Genomic DNA, 27398 nt, shown 5'->3' with positions numbered 1-27398 from the left:
CAAAAGCATCAAATCTTCAGTGCTCAGCTTTCTTTATAGTCCAACTTTCACATCCATACATGACCACTGGAAAAACCATAGCCTTGACTAGACAGACCTTTGTTGACAAAATAATGTCTCTGCTTTTTAATATGCTGTCTAGGTTGGTCATAACTTTCCTTGCAAAGAGTAAGTGTCTTTTAATTTCATGGCTGCAATCACCATCTGCAGTGATTTTGGAGCCCCCCAAAATAAAGTCAGCCACTGTTTCCACTGTTTTCCCATCTATTTGCCATGAAGTGATGGGACCAGATGCCATCATCTTAGTTTTCTGAATGTTGAGCTTTAAGCCAACTTTTTCACTCTCTTCTTTCACTTTCATCAAGAGGCTCTTTAGTTCTTCTTCACTTACTTCCATAAGGGTGGTGTCATCTGCATATCTGAGGTTATTGATATTTCTCCCGGCAATCTTGATTCCAGCTTGTGCTTCCTCCAGCACAGCATTTCTCATGATGTACTCTGCATATAAGTTAAATAAGCAGGGTGACAATATACAGCCTTGACGTACTCCTTTTCCTATTTGGAACCAATGTGTTGTTCCATGTCCAGTTCTAACTGTTGCTTTCTCACCTGCATACGGGTTTCTCAAGAGGCAGGTGCAGTTTTGACCCTTGTCAGTCAAATTGTGTCTGTCAGTAGAAGTCTTGGAGTAAAGAGCATTATAAGTTAAAAAGATAAGCTCTGGGAGCAGTATTAGGTGAAAAATCCTTGGAGTCACTTATTTTATATATATACATATTTAAATTTCCACAATAAAAAGTTAAGAAATCATTGAGGAGGGGTCAAAAAGGGGCCCAAATTCCATGGATTAAAATCATTTTACTTAACCCAACAAGTGTCTTTTGAGCATCTATTAGGTGCCAGGCCCTGAGGATACAGTGGTAATCAAAATGAAGTCCCTGCCATAGCTAACATTCTATTTAGAGAGACAGAAAAAGCAGAGATGAAGATGGAGAAAGTGGGAGGGGTTGTTGAGATGGGATGACCAGGGAAGGTCTGTGAAGAGGTATTTGAGCAAAGCCTTAACAAAGAAGGGGAGAATGAGCTATGGAAAGGTCTAGGGCCAAACATTCCAGCATAGGGAGCAGCTGATAAGAGGCCGTGAGGTCATAGGCTTGGGGTATTCAAGGAGGAGCAAAAAGGCCAGTGTGACTGTAGGGTTGAGCTTGAGGGGAGAGTAATATTTGATGAAGACAGGGAACTAAAGAGAAATAGAGCATGTAGGGCCTTTTAGGCCATTTAAAAAATATTTTTATGTGTTTATTTTGCTTCACCAGGTCTTAGTAGGCCTGTGGGATCTTCTGTCCTCATTTGGCTTATGGGGTCTTTAGTTGTGGCATGGGAACTCCTAGCTGCAGCAGGTGGGATCGAGTTCCCTGACCAGGGATTGAACCCGGGGCCTCTGCATCGGAAGCACCAAGTCTCAGTCACTGGACCACCAGGGAAATCTCCCCATTAAGACCATTTTAAGTATTTTGTTTTTAACTCTGAGATGAGAAACTTCTGGGGAGGAGTGAAATGGTCTGAAAAGCATTGAATAACTCATTTTGGATGCTGTATTGAGAACATTCTGTAGGCCAGAGGGTAAGAGTGGAAGAAGTGAGAACAGCTAGGTGGCTATTGCAATAATCTTGGTGAGAAGTGATGGTGGCTTAGACCTGGGTGGGCCTGGAAAAGGAGGAAAGTGGTCAGATTCTGAATGCATTTTGCAAATAGAGCCTAAGTGATATGCTAAGTGATATGACATGTTCATTAGATCTCAGAGTCAGACACGACAGCAACTGAACAGGAAGTGATATGCTGATGGGTTGATGTGGAATGTGAGTGAGAGAAAGAGCAGTGAAGGAGACTTGGAAGTTTTGAAGTGAAGCAGGGTTTGCTTTTAGACGGATAGGGCGGGGCAGTCACTGGAACTCGTGCCCTTGGTTTGGGCATGCATTGTTGGAACTATCTTTAGTCCATGTTGGAACTGTCAAGTACAGCCCAGGTGAGCCTTTAATATGCACTTGAATCCTCCGAGTATAAACATGCAGATTTCTGACAGAGAAGGTCAGGGTGGGGCTGAGATTCTGTGTTCTAACTAAGTCATACCAGTCCTGTTGGGCCTGGGCTACACTGAGTAGCCAGGGCAGTAAATAGTTAATTTCTAGTACATTCTAGGGCTCCAGAGTGATGCTGGCCTTGATGAGTTGGGAAATGGTCCAAATACAGAAGGCATCCTTAACTGAGGAAGGATGCCTGTTATTTTTTACTTTTTAAAAAATTAATTTAATTGGAGGATAATTACTTTACAATCTTGTGGTGGTTTTTGCCATATATCCCCATGAATCAGCCTCGGGTGCATGCATCCCCCCATCCTGAACCCCCCTCCCACCTCCCTCTCCACCCATCCCTCTGGGTTGCCCCAGGGCTGTTATTTTTCTTTTTTAAAGATTATTTTATTGTTTGGCTGTGGTGGATCGTCCTGGCTCTGGTTGCGGCGTGCAGGCTTCTCACTGTTGCGGCTTCTCTTGCTGCAGAGCATGGGTTCTGGGGGCCTCAGTGGTTGCAGCTTGTGGGCTCTAGAGCACTGCTTCAGTAGTAGTTGTGGCGCACGGGCTTAGTTGTTCCATGGCACGTGGTGGGATCTTCCCAGACCAGGGATGGAACCCACGTCCCTAAAATTACAAGGCGGATTCTTAACCGCTGGACCACCAGGGAAGCCCCAAGGATGCCTGTTTGTGAACAAGACTGAGAGGAGCTGTGAGGGAGGCTGGTGTGGGAGGCCTGCTCTGAGGAAGGTGGCCCCTAACGGACGGTGTTCCCACCTGCCACGCCTGCCCCTGCTCGCGCAGACAGTTTTGCCACGGTGCTGAGCGCAGGACGATGACCCGGCCCAACGCCCTGGACCGATGCCGAGGGAAACTGCTGGTGTATAGCCTGGGGAAGGGGATCAGGGGCACCCAGCAGAGACCCGCCACTCATGTTCTCTTCCTGACTTTTCAGAACCTGTTGGCAAAGCAAGGATTGCGGCTCCTACGGGGCCTGAGGCAGAGAAACGTGCCAGAGAAAGTGGCACTGGCCAAGAAGCTCCTGGTGAAATTGCGCTTCCTGGCCCAGGAGGTAATGCCTTATGCATCCATTTTTCCACCCTGAATACCCTTTCTCCTAAGCCTACCAGGGCCTTTGGGTAGGACTGACCTAATATTAGTCCTGTGGATCCATGCCCGGCCATAGGATCCGTTGCTCTGAATAGAGGACCAAGTTCCATTTGGAGCAGCTAAGGGTACTGTACATTCTGGGACCCAGCAGGGATGCAGGGAACAGTCAGGATCTCTTCGGAAGAAAATTTGAGAGTACACTCCTTGGCATGACTTCCCTGGTCCGAAGCTCTGAACACAACACATGGGAAGGGTAAAGGAAGTTCACATTTTGAGAAAGTTTCCTTTGCTAAGTATCTGCATGTGTTATCCTATGTAATTCAACAACTTTGGGAAGACATACCTCATTTGACAAGCGCAGACACTAAGGCTTAGAGAAGGAAAGTGACGGATCCACCATGTCATGGCTGATTAAGTGGCAGAGTTAGACTTCAAAGCCATTTCTGCTCCACTCTGAAGCTCAGTCATTGCAAAGGCACAGAAAGTTTTGACCACCAGAACCAATATGTCCTTAGGGTCAATGAGTGAGGAGCTGGATATTGGTCTCAGGTTTTGTTTTTTTCAAAAAATCATATTTATGTATTTATTTATGGCTGGGCTGGATCTTTGTTGCTGCATATCAGCTTTCTCTAGTTGCAGTGCATGGGTTTCTCATTGCGGTGGCTTCTTTTGTTATGGAGCATGAAGTGTGGGCTCAGAAGTTATGGCACATGGGCTTAGTTACTCCTTGGCATGTGGGATCTTCCCAACCTAGGGATCGAACCAATATCTCCTGCATTGGCAGGAGGATGCTTAAATATTGGACCACCAGGGAAGTCCTTGGTCTCAGATCTCGAAGGGCATGTTGGAGTTTGGCAAGTATGAAAGAATATAGAACATGTGCAAAGGGACAGCTGGAAAGCAGCGTGGTGGAAGGAGAGGTGGGGATCACTGCAGAGAAATCAGGTTGGGAGGAGGGAAAACTAAGGAAATCAAGCTAACCCATGCTCCAACATGGTGAACCTTGAAGACTTTATGATAAATGAAAAAAAGCCAATCAGAAAAGGGCAAATACATATGATTCCACTGATATGATGTACCTAGAATAGTCAAATTCATAGAGAGATAGTAAGATAGTTATTGTCAGGGCTGGGAGGGGAAAATGGGAAGTTAGTGTTTAATGGCTACAGAGTGTCGGTCCTACTGATGAAGAAAGTTGAAGAAGCTTCTGGAGGTGGGCAACAGTGATAGTCTCACGACAATGTGAATGTCCTACCTAGCTGTACACTTAACAATGGCTGAGATGGGAAATTTTACATTATGTGTGAGTGAAAGTGTGGCAGTGTTAGCTGCTCAGTCGTGTCTGACTCTTTGCAACCCCATGACTGTAGCTCACCAGGCTCCTCTGTCCATGGAATTCTCCAGGCAGGAATACTGGAGAGGGTTGCCATTCCCTCCTCCAGGGGATCTGCCCAACTCAGAGATTAAACCTGGGTCTCCTGCACTGCAGGAAGATTCTTTTCTGCCTGAGCCACCAGGGAAGCCCATGTTTTGTGTATTTTAACATAATTAAAAAAATAAATAGAGAGACCAGGAAAAAAAAAGTCAGGCCTGTAGGGGCAGGGCATCCAGGGGAGAGATGTCCAGGACATAGGTGGCCAGATGGACCTGCAGTCTGGGGAGAGGTCAGGGCTGGAGATGGACATCTGGCCCGTCCGTCCAGTGGAAGCTGCGGGAGCAGGTGGTCTCAACTCCAAGCTCGCTGCTGTAACCCAGTTCTCTGCCTGCAGCCCCAGCCGCCCCTCCCGGATGTGCTGCTCTGGATGCTCAGTGGGCGGCGCCGTGTGGCCTGGGCCCAGATTCCTGCCCAGGATGTGCTGTTCTCTGGAGGTGGTGGAGGAGGAACGGGGCCAGGACTGTGGGAAGATCCAGAGCCTGCTGCTCACAGTGAGGGGTCCTGGGGGGTGAGGGTGCTGGGAATTGGAGTGGGGTGAGGCTCTTAGGGTGGCACAGGCGTTGGGGTGGAGCCACACGGTGCACAGTAGGAGTCCCAAACTCTTTATTTTTTTATTTATAATTGTTGGCTTCACCATGTTGCCTGTGGGATCTTAGTTCCCCGACCGGTGATCCAACTCGTGTCCTTGGCAGTGAAAGTGCTGAGGCCTAACCACTGAACGGCCAGGGAATTCCCTTAAAACTCTTTATTTAATTTTTAAAATTTTTTTAATTAAAAATTTTTAGTCAAAAATTCTAATTAAAATTTTTTAAGTCAAAAATTCTAATTAAAAATTTTTATTTGATTTTTAAACTTTTAACAAATTAAAATGTTTCCATTAGAAATTTATTATTATTAAAAATAAAGTATATCACATGTTGTGCCATTGGCAAAAAAACTTAAAAAAGGATACCAAACTCTTAATTATCTAAAATGCCAAAAGGAAATTGTGCCTTTACCCAGGTGAGCTTTGATGTGAGATAAACAGCAGATCTTGTCATCTCTGAGCATGAACTTGCCCTGGCTCTGAGCATGAACTTGCCCAGACTAGGCTCTGACAGATGGGCTGGGTTATGAAAATGGGACTGGTTGCTGATAAGTCCAGCTGATGTGGGGTAGAGTATTTCTAAATGAGGCGTCCTTGGGACAGACACCAGCAGGGGTCCCTGGTGGTGAGTTGTGACCTCTGGGTAAGGGACAGGGAATCTCATGTGCTGGGAATGAGGGGACACAGGGCTGAGTGTGGGGTGGCAGAGTGCAGAACTCAGAGCATGGTTTGGGGTCTGAGGTTTGGGGCATAGGAGGGGCAGTGTTGGCGCAGGGGGGACAGGGAATGGAAGTTAAGGATAATGGAGTCTCAGGTGGAGGGCATGAAGAGGGTCAGGTACAGGGAGTGCTGTTTGTTTTTTTGTTTGGTTTTTATTGTGGCCATGCTGCCAGGCAAGTAGGATCTTAGGTTCCTGACCAGGGATCGAACCCATGTCCCCTCCATGGGAGTGCTGTTTGGATTAGGGATCTGGTGATACAGAGAGCAGAGCCCTGCCTTGGAGGAGCAAGATGATTGGTCTCGCAGGGGTAGTAAGAGGTGGGGCCCTAACATGGCTCCTCCCACAACAGGCACCAGGGGCAGCCCCTGGTGAGGTCTGTGCCAAGCTGGAGCTCTTCCTGTGGCTGGGGCTGGGCAAGCAAGCCAAGGCCTGCACTGCAGAGCTCCCCGGGGACCTGCTGCCTGAGCCCTCAGCTGGGCTGCCCCACAGCCTGTACCGGGACGGTGAGTGCAGGCTGTGAGGTGGGCGGGCTGGCTCTCCATCTGCCTCAGGTGTGGGGCTAGATGCTTAGCTGGGGATTCGGAGGGGTCTGAGGTCAGGGACTCCAGTGGTCCCTGAGCTCACACTGCCCCTTCTTTCCCTCCACCCCAGACTTCAGCTACTTCCAGCTCCGGGCCCACTTGTACCAGGCCCGAGGGGTGCTGGCAGCAGATGACAGTGGGCTCTCGGACCCCTTTGCTCGAGTCCTCATCTCTACGCAGTGCCAGACCACGCGGGTGAGGGCTGGGCTGGGAGGTGGGTGGTGGAGGGGCACTGGGAGACAAGATGGGTGGGAACTGAGTTTCTTCCAAGGCTCCCAGTCTCTCTTCTGCCCTCTATTTTCAGGATGGGATGTTGGATCAGATCGCCCTGATTTAGGGGGTGGTGTAGAACCAGGGGGTCTTAGGGGTGATGGGTTCTCCTGATACTACCTGCTGTTACCTCCCTTCCTGCACGGCCGTCAAGGTCCTGGAGCAGATGCTGAGCCCTCTGTGGAATGAGCTCTTGGTATTTGATCAACTGATCATGGACGGGAGGAGGGAGCACCTGCAGGATGAGCCCCCGCTGGTGATCGTCAATGTCTTTGACCACAATAAGTTCGTGAGTGTGACCTGGGCCCCACCTGGGTTCCCACCCCCAAGGATCCTCCTCTCCTCGTCTCGATGCACCCTCCCGGGGTTCCTGAGCCTCTCCTACTTTTGTCTTCACTGCTCTGCTCCCCGCAGGGCCCCGATGTGTTCCTGGGCAGGGCGCTGGCCGCCCCGAGGGTGAAGTTGATGGAGGACCCTTACCAACATCCTGAACTGCAGTTCTTCCCCCTGAGGAAGGGGCCCCGGGCAGCGGGGGAGCTCATCGCCACCTTTGAGCTCATTGAACTGGACTACAGTAGCGGGCTTGAGGTCAGAGTGCTGGGGTCTAGTTGGGACACCCCGTGGACCACTCCTGCAATTCCTCCAGGTCCTCTCGCTCTGGGAATGTGGGCACATCCCAGGGTTACTCCTCCAACTTCTGTACCCCCAGAGAATGCGGGCTGCAGGTCTGTCCTGGGGCCACCTCACTGCACCTCCAGACTCCAGGGAATACTCGAAGTAGACCTTCCCTCGGTTCACCTTGCCAGGCCTCCAACCCCAGAGGACCCAGGCTATGGGTCGATCCCCTTGCTCAGACACCCATCCTCTCCCTGTACATGGCTGTTCCTGACACAACCCCCTCCTGCCAATCTAGCCTTGCCAGGTTCCTCTGGATTTATATCTCACCAGCAGTCCTCCATGTCTTTACCCTGAGTCCAGACTTGCCCTCCTCCTGCCCGATTCCTCTCTGAGCTCTGATCTCACCTCCCTGCAGCCCTCAGTGCCCAGCGATGTGGAGCCCCAGGACCTGAGCCTCCTGGCTGAGCCCTTCTCTGGATGCCTGTCCTTGCCACCCCACGTGCACCCGGTGCTCAGGGAATTCCGCGTTGAGGTAGTGAACTCACTACTTGCCTTCCCCCCGTCTGGGTGTCCTTCAGTGATATACAGGCCCCTGAATCTTCCCCTTCCCAACTTCAGGTACTGTTCTGGGGTCTCAGGGGCCTTGGCCGCGTGCATCTGTTCGAGGTGGAGCGGCCCCAGGTTGTGCTGGAGGTGGCGGGTCGGCGAGTGGAGTCTGAGGTCCTGGCCAGTTACCGTGAGAATCCCAATTTCACCGAGCTCGTCAAGCATCTGACGGTGGTGAGGACATGGGCTGGGGCCAAGAAGTGCTGGGCTGGGAAATGGAATAGGCAGTGAGATGGTGCATTCCTGGCTGGTTATACTAGATTAACCCAGGGGTCACCAGACTTTCTATAAGGGTGTGTGTACTCAATTGCTCAGTTGTGTTTGACTCTTTTGTGACCCCACAGACTGTAGCCTGCCAGGCTCCTCTGTCCATGGAGTTTTTCGGGCAAGAATACTGGAGTGGTTTGCCATTTCCTCCTCAAAGGGATCTTCCCAACCCAGGGGTTGAATCTACATTTCCTGTGTCTCCTGCATTGCTGGTGGATTCTTTACCACCGAGCCACCAGGGAAGCTCCTCTATAAACGGCAAGTTAGTGAAGATTTTAGGCTTTGTGGGCTATACAGTCTCAGTTGCAATTACTCAACTCTGCTTTTATACACAGTCTTAAGAAACAAGGAAATGAATGAGTATGACTGTTCCAAGAAAACTTTGCTTATAAAAACTGGCAACAGGCTAGACTTGGTTTATAGGCAATGATTAGCCGATCCCTGGATTAATCCATGAACTGGTGATGCTCTATTGGCTCTATTGATTGAGTGGATTAGCCAAAAGTCATGTGTGAGTCTGAAGGAAACTGAGACACCAGGGAGTTAGAAAGATAAATACATCCTTTGTTTAATTTATAATTACCATACTGTAGTGTGGGCTTGGAGTCAAATTCTGGCAGTGTCACTTAAGTGCTTGTCAAATCACTTGTCTGATTTGAGCTTTAATTTGTCTGCTTGTTTGTTTGAAAAAGGGACAGAAGTGTGTTATGAGGAGCCAATGAAATAAGGGCTCTTTAATATTTATTTATTTATTTTCAGGTGCACTGGGTCTTCGTTGCTGTGAGCAGGCTTTTCTCTCGTTGCAGCGAGCAGTGGCTACTCTCTAGTTGTGGTGACTGGGCTTCTCATTGCCCTGACTTTGCTCACTGTAGAGAACGGGCTCTAGGGCCCTTGGGCTTCAGCAGTTGCCGCACACAGGCTCAGATGCCGCCGCACACAGGCTCAGATGCCCCACAGCATGTAGAATCTTCCCAGATAAGGGATGGAAAGGAACCCTTGTTCCCTGCATTAGCAGGTGGATTCTTAACCACTGGGTCACCAGATCAGATCAGATCAGTCGCTCAGTCGTGTCTGACTCTTTGCGACCCCATGAATCGCAGCACGCCAGGCCTCCCTGTCCATCACCAACTCCCGGAGTTCACTGAGACTCACGTCCATCGAGTCAGTGATGCCATCCAGCCATCTCATCCTCTGTCGTCCCCTTCTCCTCCTGCCCCCAATCCCTCCCAGCATCAGAGTCTTCTCCAGTGAGTCAACTCTTCGCACGAGGTGGCCAAAGTACTGGAGTTTCAGCTTTAGCATCATTCCTTCCAAAGAAATCCCAGGGCTGATCTCCTTCAGAATGGACTGGTTGGATCTCCTTGCAGTCCAAGGGACTCTCAAGAGTCTTCTCCAACACCACAGTTCAAAAGCATCAATTCTTCGACACTCAGCCTTCTTCACAGTCCAACTCTCACATCCATACATGACCACAGGAAAAACCATAGCCTTGACTAGATGAACCTTTGTTGGCAAAGTAATGTCTCTGCTTTTTAATATGCTATCTAGGTTGGTCATAACTTTCCTTCCAAGGAGTAAGCGTCTTTTAATTTCATGGCTGCAATCACCATCTGCAGTGATTTTGGAGCCCAGAAAAATAAAGTCTGACACTGTTTCCACTGTTTCCTCATCTATTTGCCATGAAGTGATGGGACTGGATGCCATGATCTTTGTTTTCTGAATGTTGAACTTTAAGCCAACTTTTTCACTCTCCACTTTCACTTTCATCAAGAGGCTTTTTAGTTCCTCTTCACTTTCTGCCATAAGGGTGGTGTCATCTGCATATCTGAGGTTATTGATATTTCTCCCAGAAATCTTGATTCCAGCTTGTGTTTCTTCCAGTCCAGCGTTTCTCCTGATGTACTCTGCATAGAAGTTAAATAAGCAGGGTGACAATATACAGCCTTGATGTACTCCTTTTCCTATTTGGAACCAGTCTGTTGTTCCATGTCCAGTTCTAACTGTTGCTTCCTGACCTGCATACAAATTTCTCAAGAGGCAGATCAGGTGGTCTGGTATTCCCATCTCTTGAAGAATTTTCCACAGTTTATTGTGATCCACACAGTCAAAGGCTTTGGCATAGTCAATAAAGCAGAAATAGATGTTTTTCTGGAACTCTCTTGCTTTTTCCATGATCCAGTGGATGTTGGCAATTTGATCTCTGGTTCCTCTACCTTTTCTAAAACCAGCTTGAACATCAGGAAGTTCACGGTTCACATATTGATGAAGCCTGGCTTGGAGAATTTTGAGCATTACTTTACTAGCGTGTGAGATGAGTGCAATTGTGCGGTAGTTTGAGCATTCTTTGGCATTGCCTTTCTTTGGGATGGGAATGAAAACTGACCTTTTCCAGTCCTGTGGCCACTGCTGAGTTTTCCAAATTTGCTGGCATATTGAGTGCAGCACTTTCACAGCATCATCTTTCAGGATTTGGAATAGCTCAACTGGAATTCTATCACCTCCACTAGCTTTGTTCGTAGTGATGCTTTCTAAGGCCCACTTGACTTCACATTCCAGGATGTCTGGCTCTAGGTCCGTGATCACACCATCATGATTATCTGGATTGTGAAGATCTTTTTTGTACAGTTCTTCTGTGTATTCTTGCCATCTCTTCTTAATATCTTCTGCTTCTGTTAGGTCCATACCATTTGTGTCCTTTATCGAGCCCATCTTTGCATGAAATGTTCCTTTGGTATCTCTGATTTTCTTAAAGAGATGTCTAGTCTTTCCCATTCTGTTGTTTTCCTCTATTTCTTTGCATTGATCGCTGAAGAAGGCTTTCTTGTCTCTTCTTGCTATTCTTTGGAACTCTGCATTCAGATGTTTATATCTTTCCTTTTCTCCTTGGAAGTCCTTAATGTTATTACCGATATGGTTGGATTTACATTTGCCACTTTGCTATTTGTTTTCTATACATTTCATTTATTTTTTGTTCCTCCTTTACTGTCTTCTTTTGTATTAAATAGACATTTGTTAGTATACTACTTTAATTCCTTAGTTGATATTTACTTAGTTGCTCCAGGGATTACAGTATGCATACTGATTTTTCACTGTCTGTTTCAGATTAATACTGATTTAGTTTCAGTAAAATAGAAATACTTTGCTCAGTTATAACTCCATTTCTCCCTCTTTTGTGCTGTGATTGTCACATATATGTAAAATAAAACCAACAATACAGTATTATAATTGTGTTCCCCCTCCCCACTCAGGATCCACTGATAGACATAGAATTTCTGGATTAAAGGGTATATATAATTTTTATGGTTCTAAGTCTATATTAGCAAACTGAGTATTTCTCCTTTACATAATAATAACAACAACCTCATGTTTCTGATAGCACTTTGTAGGCTCCAAATTACCTTTGTATCTGTTATGTCATATGATGCAATAGCCTTTCCAATCCAGGACTATGTCCCCTTTTTAGCTGGGGAGTGGGTTGGGAAGGCAGTGACTCACCAGAGATGACTCAGTGGGGCTGTGGACTTCGAATGCACATTTAGCTGCCTTGTTTTCTCACCTGTCTCTGCTGCGGCCTTTTCCTCCTCCCCGAGTCTGCGGAGATCCAGGTCCCCTCTCCCACCCCCAGGACTTGCCGGAACAGCCTTACCTGCAGCCCCCTCTCAGTGTCCTGGTGATCGAGCGCCGGGCCTTTGGCCGCACAGTGCTTGTGGGGTCCCACGTTGTCCCCCACATGCTGAGATTCACTCTCCGGGGTCAAGAGGATGCCCCTGAGGAGCAAGAAGAGGACGAGACAGGGGACTTGGTCCCCAAGGAACCTCGAGGTAAGGGGCTCTCCCCCTAGGGGCCACCAGACAGAAGTCTTCATCTGATTCCTGGCTGAGATGGCTCCTGGAGACCCTCCAGTGGGACATGGAGTCTGATTTCTACCTGCCTGTCCTTCTCCTGGTGTCGTTTGTCCCCTCTCAGGACAGAGGTCCCTGGACCCCTTCAAGGCCGACAGGACACCCAGACGGCTCCTGAAGGTGATGGAGTGGGGGGAATGTATGAAGAACGGGCTGGCAGGGCTTGGGGTGGTACTGGGCTAGGGGCACTGAGTTCTTGCTCCCCCAGGCTCCTCTGAAGAAGCTGCCTGTGGGAGGCCTCCTGAATTGAGGCCCAGGGCTGGAGGAGGACATCCCAGAGCCTGAAGAGCTTGACTGGTGGTCCAAGTACTATGTATCACTGCAGGAGCTCCAGGGCCAGGTGGGAGCAGGGGAAGGTTCTGGGGGTGGGAGTGGTGGAGCTGGAGGCAGAGGAGGGTGAATGGTAAGAAGAAGGATCTCATCAAACATGGAGCTCTACAGATTTTCAAAACTGTTACAGCCATCTTTGCTCATCTTTACCACAGTTTGAGAAGTTGGGGACTATTAACTCCATTATCTAGAGCTGTGTTGTCCAACAGAAATATCATGTGAGCCACGTATGCAATTTTAACTTTTGTAGCAGCCACATATTTAAAAAAGTGAAAGGAACCAGTTGAAGTTGATTTTTAATAATATGTTTTATTAACCTAGTATATCTACAATAGCATTTCAAGAAGTAACTATCAAAAACAATTAATAATGAAATAATTTACAGTTTTAATTTAGACTAGTCTTTGACATCCAGTATGTAGTTTGCACTTTGAGCACAGCTCAGTTTGGACCAGCCACATTTCAAGTGCTCAGCAGTTCCACATGTAGCTGATGGTTACATATCAGGACTACATGATAAACTAAGGCTTTGGAAACGCGAGGGCACTAAGGCTGTCACCAAGTATACCAGCTCCAAGTAAATATAATATGCCTAGCTGCTGTTAACAGAGAAGGCAATGGCACCCCACTCCAGTACTCTTACCTGGAAAATCCCATGGACAGAGGGCCTGGTGGGCTGTAGTCCATGGGGTCGCTAAGAGTCGGACGTGACTGAGCGACTTCACTTTCACTTTGAAAACACAAGTAGGCTTACCCAGCTGGAACTTGAACTAAAGTTTCCCAGCTCCCTATCCTGGGAAAGGGGTAGATGAAGGAGGTAAAAGGAAGGGAAGGATCTCTGACCTGCCCATTGATTTCAGGCCAACTTTGATGAGGATGAAATGGATGACCCTGGGGATTCAGGTAAGAGATGGGCTTTCTCGCTTTTCCTCTTTATGTCTCCCTCCCTTTCCCAACACCATGCTTCTTTCTTTCTCTCTTTTTAAGATTTATTTATTTATTTTTGGCTGTGCTGGGCCTTCGTTGCTGTGTGCAAGGCTTTCTCTAGTTTCTGGGGGCTCCTCTTTCTCGTGGAGCACGGGCTTCTCATCCTGGTGGCTCCTCTCGTGGAGCACGGGCTTCTCATCCTGGTGGCTTCTCTTGTGGAGCACGGGCTTCTCATCCTGGTGGCTCCTCTCGTGGAGCACGGGCTTCTCATCCTGGTGGCTCCTCTCGTGGAGCATGGGCTTCTCATCCTGGTGGCTCCTCTTGTGGAGCACAGGCTTCTCATCCTGGTGGCTCCTCTTGTGGAGCACGGGCTTCTCATCCTGGTGGCTCCTCTTGTGGAGCACGGGCTCTAGGCACATGGACTTCAGTAGTTGCAGCGTGGGGGCTCCGTAGTTGCGACTTGCAGGCTCTAGAGTGCAGGCTCAGTGGTTGTGGTGCACGGGCTTAGTTGCTCCACGGCATGTGGGATCTTCCCGGACTAGGGATCAGATCTGTGGCCCCTGCATCGGCAGGTGATTTTTAACCACTAGATCACCAGTGAAGCCCCACACCAGTTTCTAATGGGGCATTTCTGCTATTCCCAGATGGGATTCACCCCATTTCTGTGGATGGGGAAGCCCACGACCAGAGTGAGCCTGAAGTCAAAGGCCTTGTATCCCAGAAAAAAGCACTCGCCACTCTCAAGGTAACTGGGTCTTGGGAGAGGGAATTTTGCTCCCATTCTGAGACATCGGGCTGTCACTGAGGCTCTTGCCTTTCAGATTTACAACACCTCCCTGGAGGAAGAGTTTAACCACTTTGAAGACTGGCTGAATGTGTTTCCCCTGTACCGTGGGCAGGGGGGTCAGGGTGGAGATGGAGAGGATGAAGAGTCTGGAAAGCTTGTGGGCAAGTTCAAGGTATGTTTGGGGGAGGAATGGGAGACCAGGGAGCACAGACAGGGATGCAGGAGGAAGTCTCTCTTAGCAGTGTTTTTTCTGCTCCCCACTCCCATCCCACCCAGGGCTCCTTCCTCATTTACCCAGAATCAGAGGCAGTGTCCTTCTCTGAGCCCCAGATCTCCTGGGGAATCCCATAGAACCGGCCCATCAAGCTCCTGGTTAGAGTATATGTTGTAAAGGTGAGCATCCGTTGACCCTGCATGCCTCTAAGTCGAACAAAGGTAATGTACACAAAACCTACAGACAGAAGGGATCGGAGTCCAGCTTTTTCACTTTTCAGGTGGGAAATCTTAGGCACAAAGTTAAGAGACTCCCCAAGGTTACACAACTTGCTCATGGCAGAACCTGAATTTACTGCTTAGATCTTCTGACTCCTTATTTGTAGTTCTAGTCTCATATTAAAAGAATGGGGAGAGTAATTCCAGGAAGAGCACAACCCATAAAGCTTCATGATGGCCTCCCACCAAAGCCTTTGTACAGGTCTTCCCATTGTTGCAGGATTTTTTTTTACTTAAAAAAAAAAAATCAATCATTGAATGAATTAACTACTTTTGGCTGCCCTGGGTCTTCATTGCTATGTGAGGGCTTTCTCTAGTTGCGGTGAACAGGGGCTACTCTTCGTTGCAGCGCACAGGCTTCTCACTGTGGTGGCTTTTCTTGTTACGGAGCACGGGCTTCGGTAGTCACAGCACGTGGGCTTAGGTGCTCCGTGGCATGTGGGATCTTCTCGGACCAGGGATTGAACTTGTGTCCCCTGGATTGGCAAGTGGATTCTTAACCACTGGACCGTCAGGGTTTTCACTCAGCAGGGCCCTGAAGTTTCCTTAAAGGCATCTCAGAGAATGAAGGGAGTGAGGGGGTTGCTACACATTTACTCCCAGCACAGAACAGATGCTGTACTTTTATCTAGTTTAAATATAGGGATTCTAAGGTGTAATTTAAAGAAACATTCTATGGCACTCTTCTGCCATAATCTAAGCATCCTAATGCATACACTAGATAATGTGAATTACTTGGCTGTTTTTCCTTTAATGTTTCATAGGCAGGGACAATACAGTATGTTCTGTATCTAATTATAATGGCTTATTTTCTGTGAACAGTTTTCTTTTTGTTTTTTGTTGTCTCTAGCCCTGAATACAAGCTGTAAAGAGGAACAGCTTTGCATCACCTATGAACTGTGTAACTTTGGGCACAAAGCTTTGCTTTTTTAAAAAAGCATTTTTATTTTGGTTTTTTTTTGGGCTTAGCTGGGTCTTCATTGCAGCGTGCAGGCTTCTCTAGTCATGGTGCAAGGGTGACATGTAGGATCTAGTTCCCTGACCAGGCATCAAATCTGGACCTCCTACATTGGGAGTGCAGAGTCAGCTCCTGGACCACCAGGGAAGTCCCACTATGCTTTGTTCTGGGACTCAGTATCCTTATCTGTCTACAGGCAGGTAAGATATGCTGTCTTCAGAGCAATTGGAAAATCAAATGAGATGATGCATCAGTAACTTGGTCTAGTTTGTTAGACTACTAGTAGACTAGACATACTAGCTTGGTAATTATCCTTATTTTATAGGTGTTTTGGTACCTGTGGAAAAGTCCAGACTCCCTTGGCCCACTCCCCTCTTCCTTCTGCTCCCACTTCCCGTATCTCAGTCCCAACAGTACATTCATCCTAGACAATAGGAAAGAAGGTCCTTTCCCTTCTATTTATTTATTTATTTATTGTTTTTCAAATTTTGGCTACACTGGGTATTCATTGCAGTGCTTGGGCTTAGTTGCCCCACGGCCTGTGGGTCTTAGTTCCCTGACCAGGGATTGAACCCCACATAGCAAGGTAGATTGTTAACCACTGCAGCACCAGGGAAGTACCTCCCTTCTATTTATATCATAAAACACCTGTTTCCTGAAGTCTCTGGAGACCTTGCAGTCATCTGGACCTTCTGCTTCTAACAGTATTGCAGCATAGATGGTCTGAAATAACTTCCTGATATAATACATCTAGAAATACTAGATAAGCAGTCTTTTATACAAATGCTAAACTCATAAGAAGGGGAATTCTCAATGGCCAAATGAGGAAATGGCAGGAATCCCTGAACAAGCCCTGAAGTCAGATTCTCTTGAGAAGATTTCTCCATATCTGGACCCCAAGCCTTAGGTTCTAATACTGAACATCCTATACAAGGTGGGAGACACAACTAAGAAACTTGCCTAAAGCAGGACCCAGGAAGGGCTCTACTGTCAGCAAAAGGTAGTCAAGAGGAAGCCCACCCACTGGAAAAGGAGCCTGTAAGGTAAATGGTCTGTGTTAGCCTCTGTTCCAACTGGGTGAAACACAAAAAATACTTTTCCTGAGGATTCAGTATTAGAGTTTTGCCCTCACATTGATTTAGGACTTGAATTTTTTTTTTAATGTATTTCTTTACTTGGCTGCGTCAGATCTCAGTTTCGGCATTCGGGATCTATGTTGTGTCACGGGGCATCTTCGTGTTGTGATACAGACTCTAGTTGTGGTGCACGGGCTCAGTAGCTGCAGCTCACCGGCTGAGTTGCTCTGCAGCGTGTGGGATCTTAGTTCCCCAATCAGGGATCCAATCCATGTCCCCTACGTTGCAAGGTGAATTCTTAACCACAGGACCACCAAGGAAATCCCTAAGACTTGAGATTTTATTGTCTGCATAATCCAGAAAACTCAAAGCTGAGAAATCGGCTTAAAGTGGTTCCAAATCAGGCTTTACAGACTCCAGAGATTTAGACAACCAAATTTGGGTTCACAATCCCAAATGACAATCTATATAAGAAAATAACCATCAGGAAAAATTGTGAGAAAGAAATAACACAAAGAAGAATTAGATCTCTAAAGGCTTTGGATGTTAGAGTTTTCAAATATTAAAATACAAAACAGCTGTTTAAAATGATTTCACAGGCAGAGAACAAAAGGCTATAGAAATTGACTGGGCAGGACTTCCCTGGTGGACTAGTGGCTAAGACTCTGCTCTTCCAATGCAGAGGGACCAGGTTTGATCTCTGATCAGGGATCTAGATCCCACAGGCTGCAATTAAGACCCAGTACAGCCTGGTGAACTATGGACGGAGGTTCGTGACATTGTACAGGAGGCAGGGATCAAGACCATCCCCAAGGAAAAGAAATGCAAAAAAAAGCAAAATGGCTGTCTGAGGAGGTCTTACAAATAGCTGTGAAAAGAAGTGAAAAGCAAAGGAGAAAAGGAAAGATATAAGCATCTGAATGCAGAGTTCCAAAGAATAGCAAGGAGAAATAAGAAAGCCTTCTTCAGTGATCAATGCAAAGAAATAGAGGAAAACAACAGAATGGGAAAGACTAGACATCTCTTCAAGAACATTAGAGATACCAAGGGAACATTTCATGCAAAGATGGGCTCGATAAAGGACAGAAATGGTATAGACCTAACAGAAGCAGAAGATACTAAGAAAAGGTGGCAAGAATACACAGAAGAACTGTACAAAAAAGATCTTCACGACCAAGATAATCATGATGGTGTGATCACTGACCTAGAGCCAGACATCCTGGAATGTGAAGTCAAGTGGGCCTTAGAAAGCATCACTACGAACAAAGCTAGTGGAGGTGATGGAACTCCAGTTGAGCTATTTCAAATCCTGGAAGATGATGCTGTGAAAGTGCTGCACTCAATATGCCAGTGAATTTGGAAAACTCAGCAGTGGCCACAGGACTGGAAAAGGTCAGTTTTCATTCCCATCCCAAAGAAAGGCAATGCCAAAGAATGCTCAAACTACCGCACAATTGCATTCATCTCACACACTAGTAAAGTAATGCTCAAAATTCTCCAAGCCAGGCTTCAGCAATACGTGAACCATGAACTTCCTGATGTTCAAGCTGGTTTTAGAAAAGGTAGAGGAACCAGAGATCAAATTGCCAACATCCACTGGATCATGGAAAAAGCAAGAGAGTTCCAGAAAAACATCTATTTCTGCTTTATTGACTATGCCAAAGCCTTTGACTGTGTGGATCACAATAAACTGTGGAAAATTCTGAAAGAGATGGGAATACCAGACCACCTGATCTGCCTCTTGAGAAATTTGTATGCAGGTCAGGAAGCAACAGTTAGAACTGGACATGGAACAACAGACTGGTTCCAAATAGGAAAAGGAGTACGTCAAGGCTGTGTATTGTCACCCTGTTTATTTAACTTATATACAGAGTACATCATGAGAAACGTTGGGCTGGAAGAAGCACAAGCTGGAATCAAGATTTCTGGGAGAAATATCAATAACCTCAGATATGCAGATGACACCACCCTTATGGCAGAAAGTGAAGAGGAACTAAAAAGCCTCTTGATGAAAGTTAAAGAGGAGTGAAAAAGTTGGCTTAAAGCTCAACATTCAGAAAATGAAGATCATGGCATCTGGTCCCATCACTTCATGGGAAATAGACGGGGAAACAGTGGAAACAATGTCAGACGTTATTTTTTGGGGCTCCAAAATCACTGCAGATGGTGATTGCAGCCATGAAATTAAAAGACACTTACTCCTTGGAAGGAAAGTTATGACCAACCTAGATAGCATATTCAAAAGCAGAGACATTATTTTGTCAGCAAAGGTCCATCTAGTCAAGGCTATGGTTTTTCCAGCAGTCATGTATGGATGTGAGAGTTGGACTATAAAGAAAGCTGAGCACCGAAGAATTGATGCTTTTGAACTGTGGTGTTGGAGAAGACTCTTGAGAGTCCCTTTGACTGCAAGGAGATCCAACCAGTCCATCCTAAAGGAGATCAGTCCTGGGTGTTCATTGGAAGGACTGATGCTGAAGCTGAAACTCCAATACTTTGGCCACCTCATGCAAAGAGTTGACTCATTTGAAAAGACCCTGATGCTGGGAGGGATTGGGGGCAGGAGGAGAAGGGGACGACAGAGGATGAGATGGTTGGATGGCATCACTGACTCGATGGACGTGAGTCTGAGTGAACTCCAGGAGTTGGTGATGGACAGGGAGGCCTGGCGTGCTGCGATTCATGGGGTCTCAAAGAGTCGGACATGACAGCAACTGAACTGAACTGCAGCCAAATAAATAAATAATATTTTTAAAAATTTGCTGGGCAGTTTTGAAATAAGGGCTTCCCTGGTGGCTCAGCTGGTAAAGAATCCACCTGCAATGCAGGAGACCTGGGTTCGATCGCTGGGTTGGGAAGATCCCGTGAAGAAGGAAATGATTTCTCACTCCAGTATTTTGGCCTGGAGAATTCCATGGACCACAGTCCATGGAGTCGCAAAGAGTCAAACATGACTGAGAGACTTCCACTTTCACTTTTCACTTTCCCTTTGAAAATAATAAAATTTCTAAAGCTGGAGTCCCATTAAAAATCAAATGTCATTTTTTGTTTTATTTTTTAAATTTATTGTTTATTTTGGCTGTGCTGGGTCTTCTTTACAACATGTTGTACTTTGCAACATGTGAGCTTAGTTGCAGTATGTGGGATCTTAGTTCTCCAACCAGGGATTGATCCTGGGCCCCCTGCATTTGGAGCGCAGAATCTTATCCACTGGACCACCAGGGAAATCCCCAAATCAAATCTTATTAAATGCACATACATAGCAGAATGGGTGAATAAACTATGGTAAGTCCACACACCAGTGTACCATGCAGCTGTAAAAAAGAATGAAGATCTTGAACTGAGATGGAGTGATTTCCAAGACACGGTATAAAGTGAAAAAAGCAGAATACAAAGAATACCTACAGGGTGCTGCTCTCCATGTAAGAAAGAAAAAGATCCAAGGAATTTACATAGTTGTTCCTCTGTGCACCAGAAATACCAGAAGAATAAACTAGAAACTAAAGGGGCTGGTTTACCTAAAGAGTGTGGATGGTTAAAAGTGGAAAGAAAGCGAGAATGCAATTCAAATGGTGTGGTGTGTACTATAAGCCAGGCACAAGGCTAAGGGTTGCTACCCTGGAATTAAAAAGCTAATTCTAAAATTTCCATGGAAGAACAAAATACCCAGAGTAGTCAAGACAATTTTGAAGGACAATGTAGGAAGACAAGAATTCTTATAAGCTATGGTAATTAAGGCAGTGTGGTTTTGGCATGGGAACAGATGATTAGGCCAATGGGACAGGGTAGAAGTTAAAAAAAAAAAACAGACACAGATGGGAATTCCCTGGTGGTCCAGTGGTTAGGACTCCATGCTTCCACTGCTGGGAGTCCAGGTTTGATCCCTGGTCGGGGAACTAAGATCCTACAAGCTGTTCATCTGACCAAAAGAGGAAAAAAAAAAAAAAACCAGACATAGAAATTTACACCAGAGTTGGCACTGCAGATCATTTGGGGGGAAAACGAGACTGTTCTGTAAGTGGTCCCATGAAGATGGGATTATTTGTGTGGAAAAAATAAAATAAAATGAAATTCCTAACTTGTAGCATCCACAAAAAAATCCAGCCAAATCTGATATTTGATTGTGAAAAGCGAAACTATAAGGAAATATTAAGATATCTTTATGATCTTGGGTGGGGGGAAGTTTTCCTAAATTAGGAAAAAAATAATACATGTTGACTCCATTCAGACTAAACTTCTAGGCATCCATAAACATGTTCGATTAAATGACAGCCTAAACACAGGCTGGGTCAGATATTTACCCTATGAATAATCAATAAAGGGCTAGTGTCTGCAATATACTTAAGTAACTCCTACAAATCTGTAAGAAGACCAAAAAGAAAAATTGAGAAAAAAATATGAAAAGGGAATTAACTGAAGAAGAAATTCCAATGATCAATAAACATATTAACAAGTCTTACAACTTAGGACTCCCCTGGTGGTCCAGTGGTTAAAACTCTGTGCTTCCAATGCGGGGGTGGCGGGTACGGGGTGGGAGGTGGTGAGGGTTCGATTGATCCCTCAGGCTGCCCAGGAACTAAGATCCCACAAAGAAATAAAAGAACAACAACAAAACCTGCACCTTAACTGTAATCTGACAGGCAAATAATTGAAACCATCAGAAATTTCCCTCCCTTTGATTGGCAAGATTAGACCGGGGAGGGGCAGCTGTAGAACTCTACCGCAGTGCTGGTAGAAGGAGGCATTAGTTCTCTTTGCTGCTGCAACCAGTTACCACATACTTACCATCTATCATCTTACTGTTTGGAAGAGCAGAAATCCAAAACAGGTTGCACTGGGTTGAAATCAAGGTGTTGGCCCAACTGCTTTCCTTCTACAGGCTCTTGCAAACAATCATTTACTTGTCTTCTTGACCTTCTACAGGCAGCCTGTGTATCTTGGCTCATGACCTCTTCCTCCATCTTCAAAATCAGCAGTGTAGCACCTTCAAATCTCTCTCCCTGACTCTCTCATCTCCCTCTTTCACTTATAAAAACCTTTGTGATTATATTGGACTCACCTGGATAATCTAGGCTACTTCCTTCATCTTGTGATCTTTAATCGCATCTGCAAAGTCTCTTTTACTATGTAACGTAAGATATTCATAGGTTCAGGGATACTTGGATATCTTGTGGGGTGATTTATTCTGCCTGCCACCGAATGTAAATTGTTATAACAACTTTGGAGAACAGTTTGTAGTAAGATGTACAATATGTTGTCAAATGGAAGATTCTCATAGCCAATACCCAGTAATTATGCTTCTAGATAAAATCTTAGAAAAATTTTCATATAATGTGTCTAAGAAAGCATATATGTTCATTCTAGTATTATTTGTAATAATAAAAAATTTAGAAATAACCTATGCTATGCTATGCTATGCTAAGTCACTTCAGTTGTGTCCAACTCTGTGCGACCCCATAGACGGCATCCCACCAGGCTCCTCCGTCCCTGGGATTCTCCAGGCAAGAACACTGCAGTGGGTTGCCATTTCCTTCTCCAGTTCAGGAAAGTGAAAAGTGAAAGTGAAGTTGCTCAGTCGTGTCTGACTCTTCACGACCCCATGGACTGTAGCCTACCAGGCTCCTCCGTCCATGGGATTTTCCAGGCAAGAGTACTGGAGTGGGGTGCCATTGCCTTCTCCTAAAGTGTTCCTAAATAGGAGAGAGAGTGTGTGTGTATCAGTCATATAACAAATACTACAGTTAAACTGAACGAACTGCAGTAACATGTGTCAATAAGGATACATCTCCCAACAGAAATTTGGATGAAGTAAGCAAGTTTCATGATTTCCAGTTTGTGGAACGTGGCACCAATGGGGCATTTCCCCTTCTTTTTCCTGAATATCACCCCCAAACAAGAACAATTAACAAAAAATCTGAGTTCCAGTTATGCTGAAATCAGAGCCTTAAAACTGCAACCACCAGGGCAGCTGAAGAGCCTCCAAGAGCTGTGCAGATAGAGTCATGTGCATGAAGGAAGGGAGAGAGGACATCACTCATCAGAGCTCAAGGTCAGCAGAGTCTGTGTCTCAAGAGGGAAGAGCACACCCTGAGGATTAAAGCTAGCATCACTCACCAAAAGCTAAAAATGCTGGATCAAATTTTAAAGACATCTTAAAATTTTTTTTTAAAAATTCATTGAATCATAGCTGATTTACAATGTTGTGTTAATTTCTGATGTAAAGCAAAGTGATTCAGTTATACATATATATACATATATATATATATATATATATTCCTTTTCATGTGTCCATTATGGTTTATCACAGGATATTTAATACAGTTCCCTGTGCTACACAGTAGGACCTTGTTTATCCATCCTACATATAATAGTTTGCATCTGCTAATCCCCAACTCCCAACCCATCCCTTCCCCACCTGCTCCCCCTTGGCAACCACAGTCTGTTCTCTATGTCTGTGAGTCTGTTTCTGTTTCATAAATAAGTTTGTTTGTGTCATCTTTTAGATTCCACATATAAGTGATATCATATGGTATTTGTCTTTCTCTTTCTGACTTACTTCACTTAATATGGCAATCTCTAGCTCTATCCATGTTGCTGCAAATAGCAGTATTTCATTATGTTTTTATGCTGAATCGTATTCCATTGTGTGTGTATATATATGATATATATATATGTGTGTGTATATCATATCTTCTTTATCCATTCATCTGTCAATGGAAATTTAGGTTGTTTCCATGTCTTGATTATTGTGAATAGCGCTGCTATGAACACATGAGTGAATATATCTTTTTTGTTGTTCTTATATTTTCTCTATTTCTTTTTGGCCATGCCAAGAGGCATGCAGGATCTTAATTCCTTGACCACGGATCAAACCTTTGCTCCCTGTAGTGGAAGCAAAGAGTCCCAACCACTGGACTGCAGGGAATTCCCTGTATCTTTTTGAAGTGCAGTTTTTTTCTGGGTATATGCCCAGGAGTGGGATTGCTGGATCATATCGCAACTCTATTTTCAGTTTTTTGAGAAACTTTCAGACTTCAAAAACATCTTTTAAATGCAATGCTGAGCTTCCAAGAAAGTACGAGATTTTTAGAGTAGAAAAAAACCCAAAGTAAAAGCAGGAACTGCTTTAAAATGCACCCACGGTTTTGTTATTATCCACGTATGGCGAAGCTGACAAATCAGATGGCTGCCATTGAAAAGATTGTTGTTTGTTTCAGTTTTCTAGAGGTGGGGCAGGCTGTGCCTTGCAGGGTTACCCAGGAAACATGAGGCCAGTCCGAAGGCAGAAGGAACAAGGGAAGTGTGAGGGCCAGAGCCTTTGTTGTGCATGTTTTTTTTGTTTTTGTTTTTGATGGAAAGACGGGGCAAGGCAGCATAAGCAGGTTTATGACTGGCTAGTTTGAATAATTCCTATAGGCTTTAGGGTACAGGAGTTGTCTCGCTGTCTCTAGCTGTCTGAACCTGGCCGTGGGGATGATAAAAGCAGAGGAATATTACTTTCTGGAGTAGAAAGGCCAGATAGAGGAGGTGGTTGGATGTTGTATGGGGTCTGGATTAGTTGGTTTGTATATGAAAAGTACTCTGGCAAATATGTTGCTTGCTAACTCTGGGAATTAGTAGCCTTGGCAGGGGCAGTCTCTCCAGCGTCAGTACAGCCCCAGATACCAGAGCATCAAGAATACAGAAAATCAGACTGGTGGTCCAGTGGTTAAGAATCTGTCTGCCAGTGCAGGGGACACAGGGTTCGATCCCTGATCCGGGAAGATTCCACATGCCTTGGGGCAACTGAGCCCTCCACCACAACTCCTGAGCTCCAGAGCCGGGGAGCCATAACAAGAGAAGCCACCACAATGAGAAGCCCACGAATCACAATACAGAGTAGCCCCTGCACAGCCAAAAACAAATAAAAGAATACAGAAAACATGGAAGTGTAGCTAATACAGGAACTAAGAGAAAAGGAGCGGTAAAGCAGGCTTTCACCCCACACTCACTGCTGACCGGAGAGACCTCCTCTTCCTCATGCCAGGCAGTGAGGACGGAAGATGAAATCCCAGGGCCACCTGGAGCCCCCCCACCTACACCTTCAGCATAAGGATGAACGAAGATAGAAACTTGCAAGGCAGAAGGAGACACCAAGGCAGCTTGCCTGCCTTAACCCTGGCATTGGTTAGAGGGGAAAAGTCTCCCTAAGCATCCACGACCACACGCTGCCTTCTCACCTCTAGTGTGATCCCCACAACCTCAGTTAGAAGATTTCATTCATCATTTACCTGCTTCTTGTTTTTGGTTGCTATGGGCCTCTGTTGTTGCGAGAGGTCTTTCTCTAGTTGAGGCGCACAGGCTCCTCATTCTGGTGGCTTCTATTGTGGAGCGTGGGATCTAGGGCAAGGGCTTCAGTAGTTGCAGCACTCAGGCTCAGTAGTTGCAGCGTGTGGGCTCCAGGGCTCCAGGGCTCCAGGGCTTGGAGGATTTAATTTAAAGTGGCTGCAGGTTGGTAGTTTGCCTAGGGAACTGGCAGAGTGAAAACAAACCCTCTTTGGCAGAGAACACCCACAACAAGCCCTCAGCATGAGTCATACCACATATGAGTCAGGATTAAAAAGTACCCAAAGAAAAAGACCATCAGGAGTAAGAATTAGCAAAAATAACAGATTCAGACCCCAAGGCCGTTGATATTGGAATGACTAGATAGAGAATGTGAAATGTTTAAAGAAATAGAATGAAATTAAAATGAGCAAGGAACAAGAGACCATTACAAATAAACAGCAAGTTTGAAGGACCAGTTAGAATGTTTAGAAATTAAAAATGTAATATTGAAAATTACAAACTCAATGATGGAGCAAAAGATTTGAAGTCATTTCACAAAAGCAAATATATATATATATATATATATATGTGTTTCCCTGCTGATGAAGCACGTTGAGCTTTTTTTTTTTTTTCACTTTTGAATGTGCTTATTAGCCTTGTGTGTGTCAAGGCTAATAAGCACATTCAAAAGTGAAAAAAAAAAAAAGCTCAACGTGCTTCATCAGCAGGGAAACACAAATTAAACCCCAGTGAGCTTCAATTTTACATGGATGAGAATGATGAAAATAAAAAAGATTGACAATACCAAGTGCTGGGAAAGATGAGGAGCAACTGGAGCTCTGCTGTGTATAAATTCTATTTCAGTAATTTATGCATAAGTTATATATCTACTAAATTACATAGTTTTCAAAAATATAAAAAGTAAGTTTACTACATACAGTTTAAACCATGAAAGATGATAAGATCATGCTATATATTGCTTAGGGATGCATGTATATGTAACAGAAGTATATTTTCTTTTTGTGTGTGTGTGTGTGAGAAACCCTAATTAAAAAACCCCAAATAAAGGGTTCTCCCTACTTTAGAGATGTAAAGGGAATTAAATCCACTCAGGGACTGAAGACATTTGTCTGTAGTGTTTTATTTACGAAGCTGGGCACACACATGCTCATTGTATTATTTTTTTATTTAGCTAAAATATTCTTAATTTAACAAAAGAGGACTTCCCTGGTGGTCCAGTGGTTAAGAACCAACCTTGCAATGCAGGGGACACGAGTTTGATCCCTGGTCCTGGAAGAGCCCACATGCCATGGAGCAGCTAAGCCCGGATGCTGCAACTCCTGAAGCCTACACGCCAACCTTGCAATGCAGGGGACACGAGTTTGATCCCTGGTCCTGGAACAGCCCACATGCCATGGAGCAGCTAAGCCCGGATGCTGCAGCTCCTGAAGCCTACACGCCCTAGAGCCCGTGCTCCACAAAAGAAAAGCTGCTGCAGCGAGAAGCCCGAGCCCCACATGAAGACTATTGCCCCCGCACAGCGCAGAGAAATCAGTATGCCCAGCAACCCAGACTCAGCGCAGCCAAAAATAAAAAAATCAAATAAATTAAAAACAAAACAAAAAAAGGGATAAAAAGTAAAATAAAGTAAAAATAAAATGAAAGTAAAATATGCTCATTGCGAAAGAGTGAAACTCAAATGATATGGAAAGTTATGAATTGAATAGTAAGTCCCTTGTACAATGGAAAGAGTGAGAAACTTTATTTTTTGGGGCTCCAAAATCACTGCAGATGGTGACTGCAGCCATGAAATTAAAAGATGCTTACTCCTTGGAAGAAAAGCTATGATCATCCTAGACAGCATATTAAAAAGCAGAGACATTAATTTGCTAACAAAAGTCCGTCTAGACAAAGCTATGGTTTTTTCCAATAGTCATGTATGAATGTGAGAGTTGGACTATAAAGAAAGCTGAGCACTGAAAAATTGATGCTTTTGAACTATGGTGTTGGAGAAGACTCTTGAGAGTCCCTTGGACTACAAGGAGATCAAACCAGTCCATCCTAAAGGAAATCAGTCCTGAATATTCATTGGAAGGACTAATACTGAAGCTGAAACTTCAATATTTTGGCCACCTGATGCGAAGGACTAACTCACTAGAAAAGACCCTGATGCTGGGAAAGATTGAAGGCAGGAGGAGAAGGGGACAACAGAAGAGGAGATGGTTGTATGGCATCACTGACTTGATGCACGTGAGTTTGAGAAGGCTCCAGGAGTTGGTGATGGACAGGGAGGCCTGGCTGGAGAAGGCAATGGCACCCCACTCCAGTACTCTTGCCTGGAAAATCCCATGGGCGG

The 27398-nt window shown here is 45.4% G+C and overlaps 1 protein-coding gene and 1 long non-coding RNA gene across 2 annotated transcripts in view; one reads left to right on the top strand and one right to left on the bottom strand.

Annotated features, from left to right (window-relative positions):
* Positions 1-27398, top strand: part of LOC133259662 (fer-1-like protein 4) — a 48348-nt gene that overhangs the window by 14454 nt on the left and 6496 nt on the right. The window contains 16 exon segments of the mRNA XM_061437438.1: positions 2874-3141; positions 4949-5047; positions 5049-5105; positions 6271-6424; positions 6573-6697; positions 6927-7061; positions 7187-7360; positions 7806-7922; positions 8009-8170; positions 11889-12084; positions 12230-12285; positions 12374-12505; positions 13356-13398; positions 14067-14167; positions 14244-14381; positions 14486-14602. Of these exon segments, the coding sequence (XP_061293422.1) occupies positions 2874-3141; positions 4949-5047; positions 5049-5105; positions 6271-6424; positions 6573-6697; positions 6927-7061; positions 7187-7360; positions 7806-7922; positions 8009-8170; positions 11889-12084; positions 12230-12285; positions 12374-12505; positions 13356-13398; positions 14067-14167; positions 14244-14381; positions 14486-14602 (2074 nt within the window).
* Positions 827-25448, bottom strand: LOC133259663 (uncharacterized). Its single transcript, XR_009740475.1, has 3 exons — positions 25006-25448; positions 11910-12030; positions 827-2696 (listed from the first exon to the last, which is right to left on the bottom strand). It is a non-coding gene; the product is annotated as an uncharacterized LOC133259663 (long non-coding RNA).

The sequence above is a fragment of the Bos javanicus genome, chromosome 13 (genome assembly GCF_032452875.1).
Source record: "Bos javanicus breed banteng chromosome 13, ARS-OSU_banteng_1.0, whole genome shotgun sequence".
NCBI lineage: Eukaryota > Metazoa > Chordata > Mammalia > Artiodactyla > Bovidae > Bos > Bos javanicus.
The sequence above is the reverse complement of the archived record's forward strand: the minus strand, read 5'-3'. Positions and strand labels throughout refer to the sequence as shown.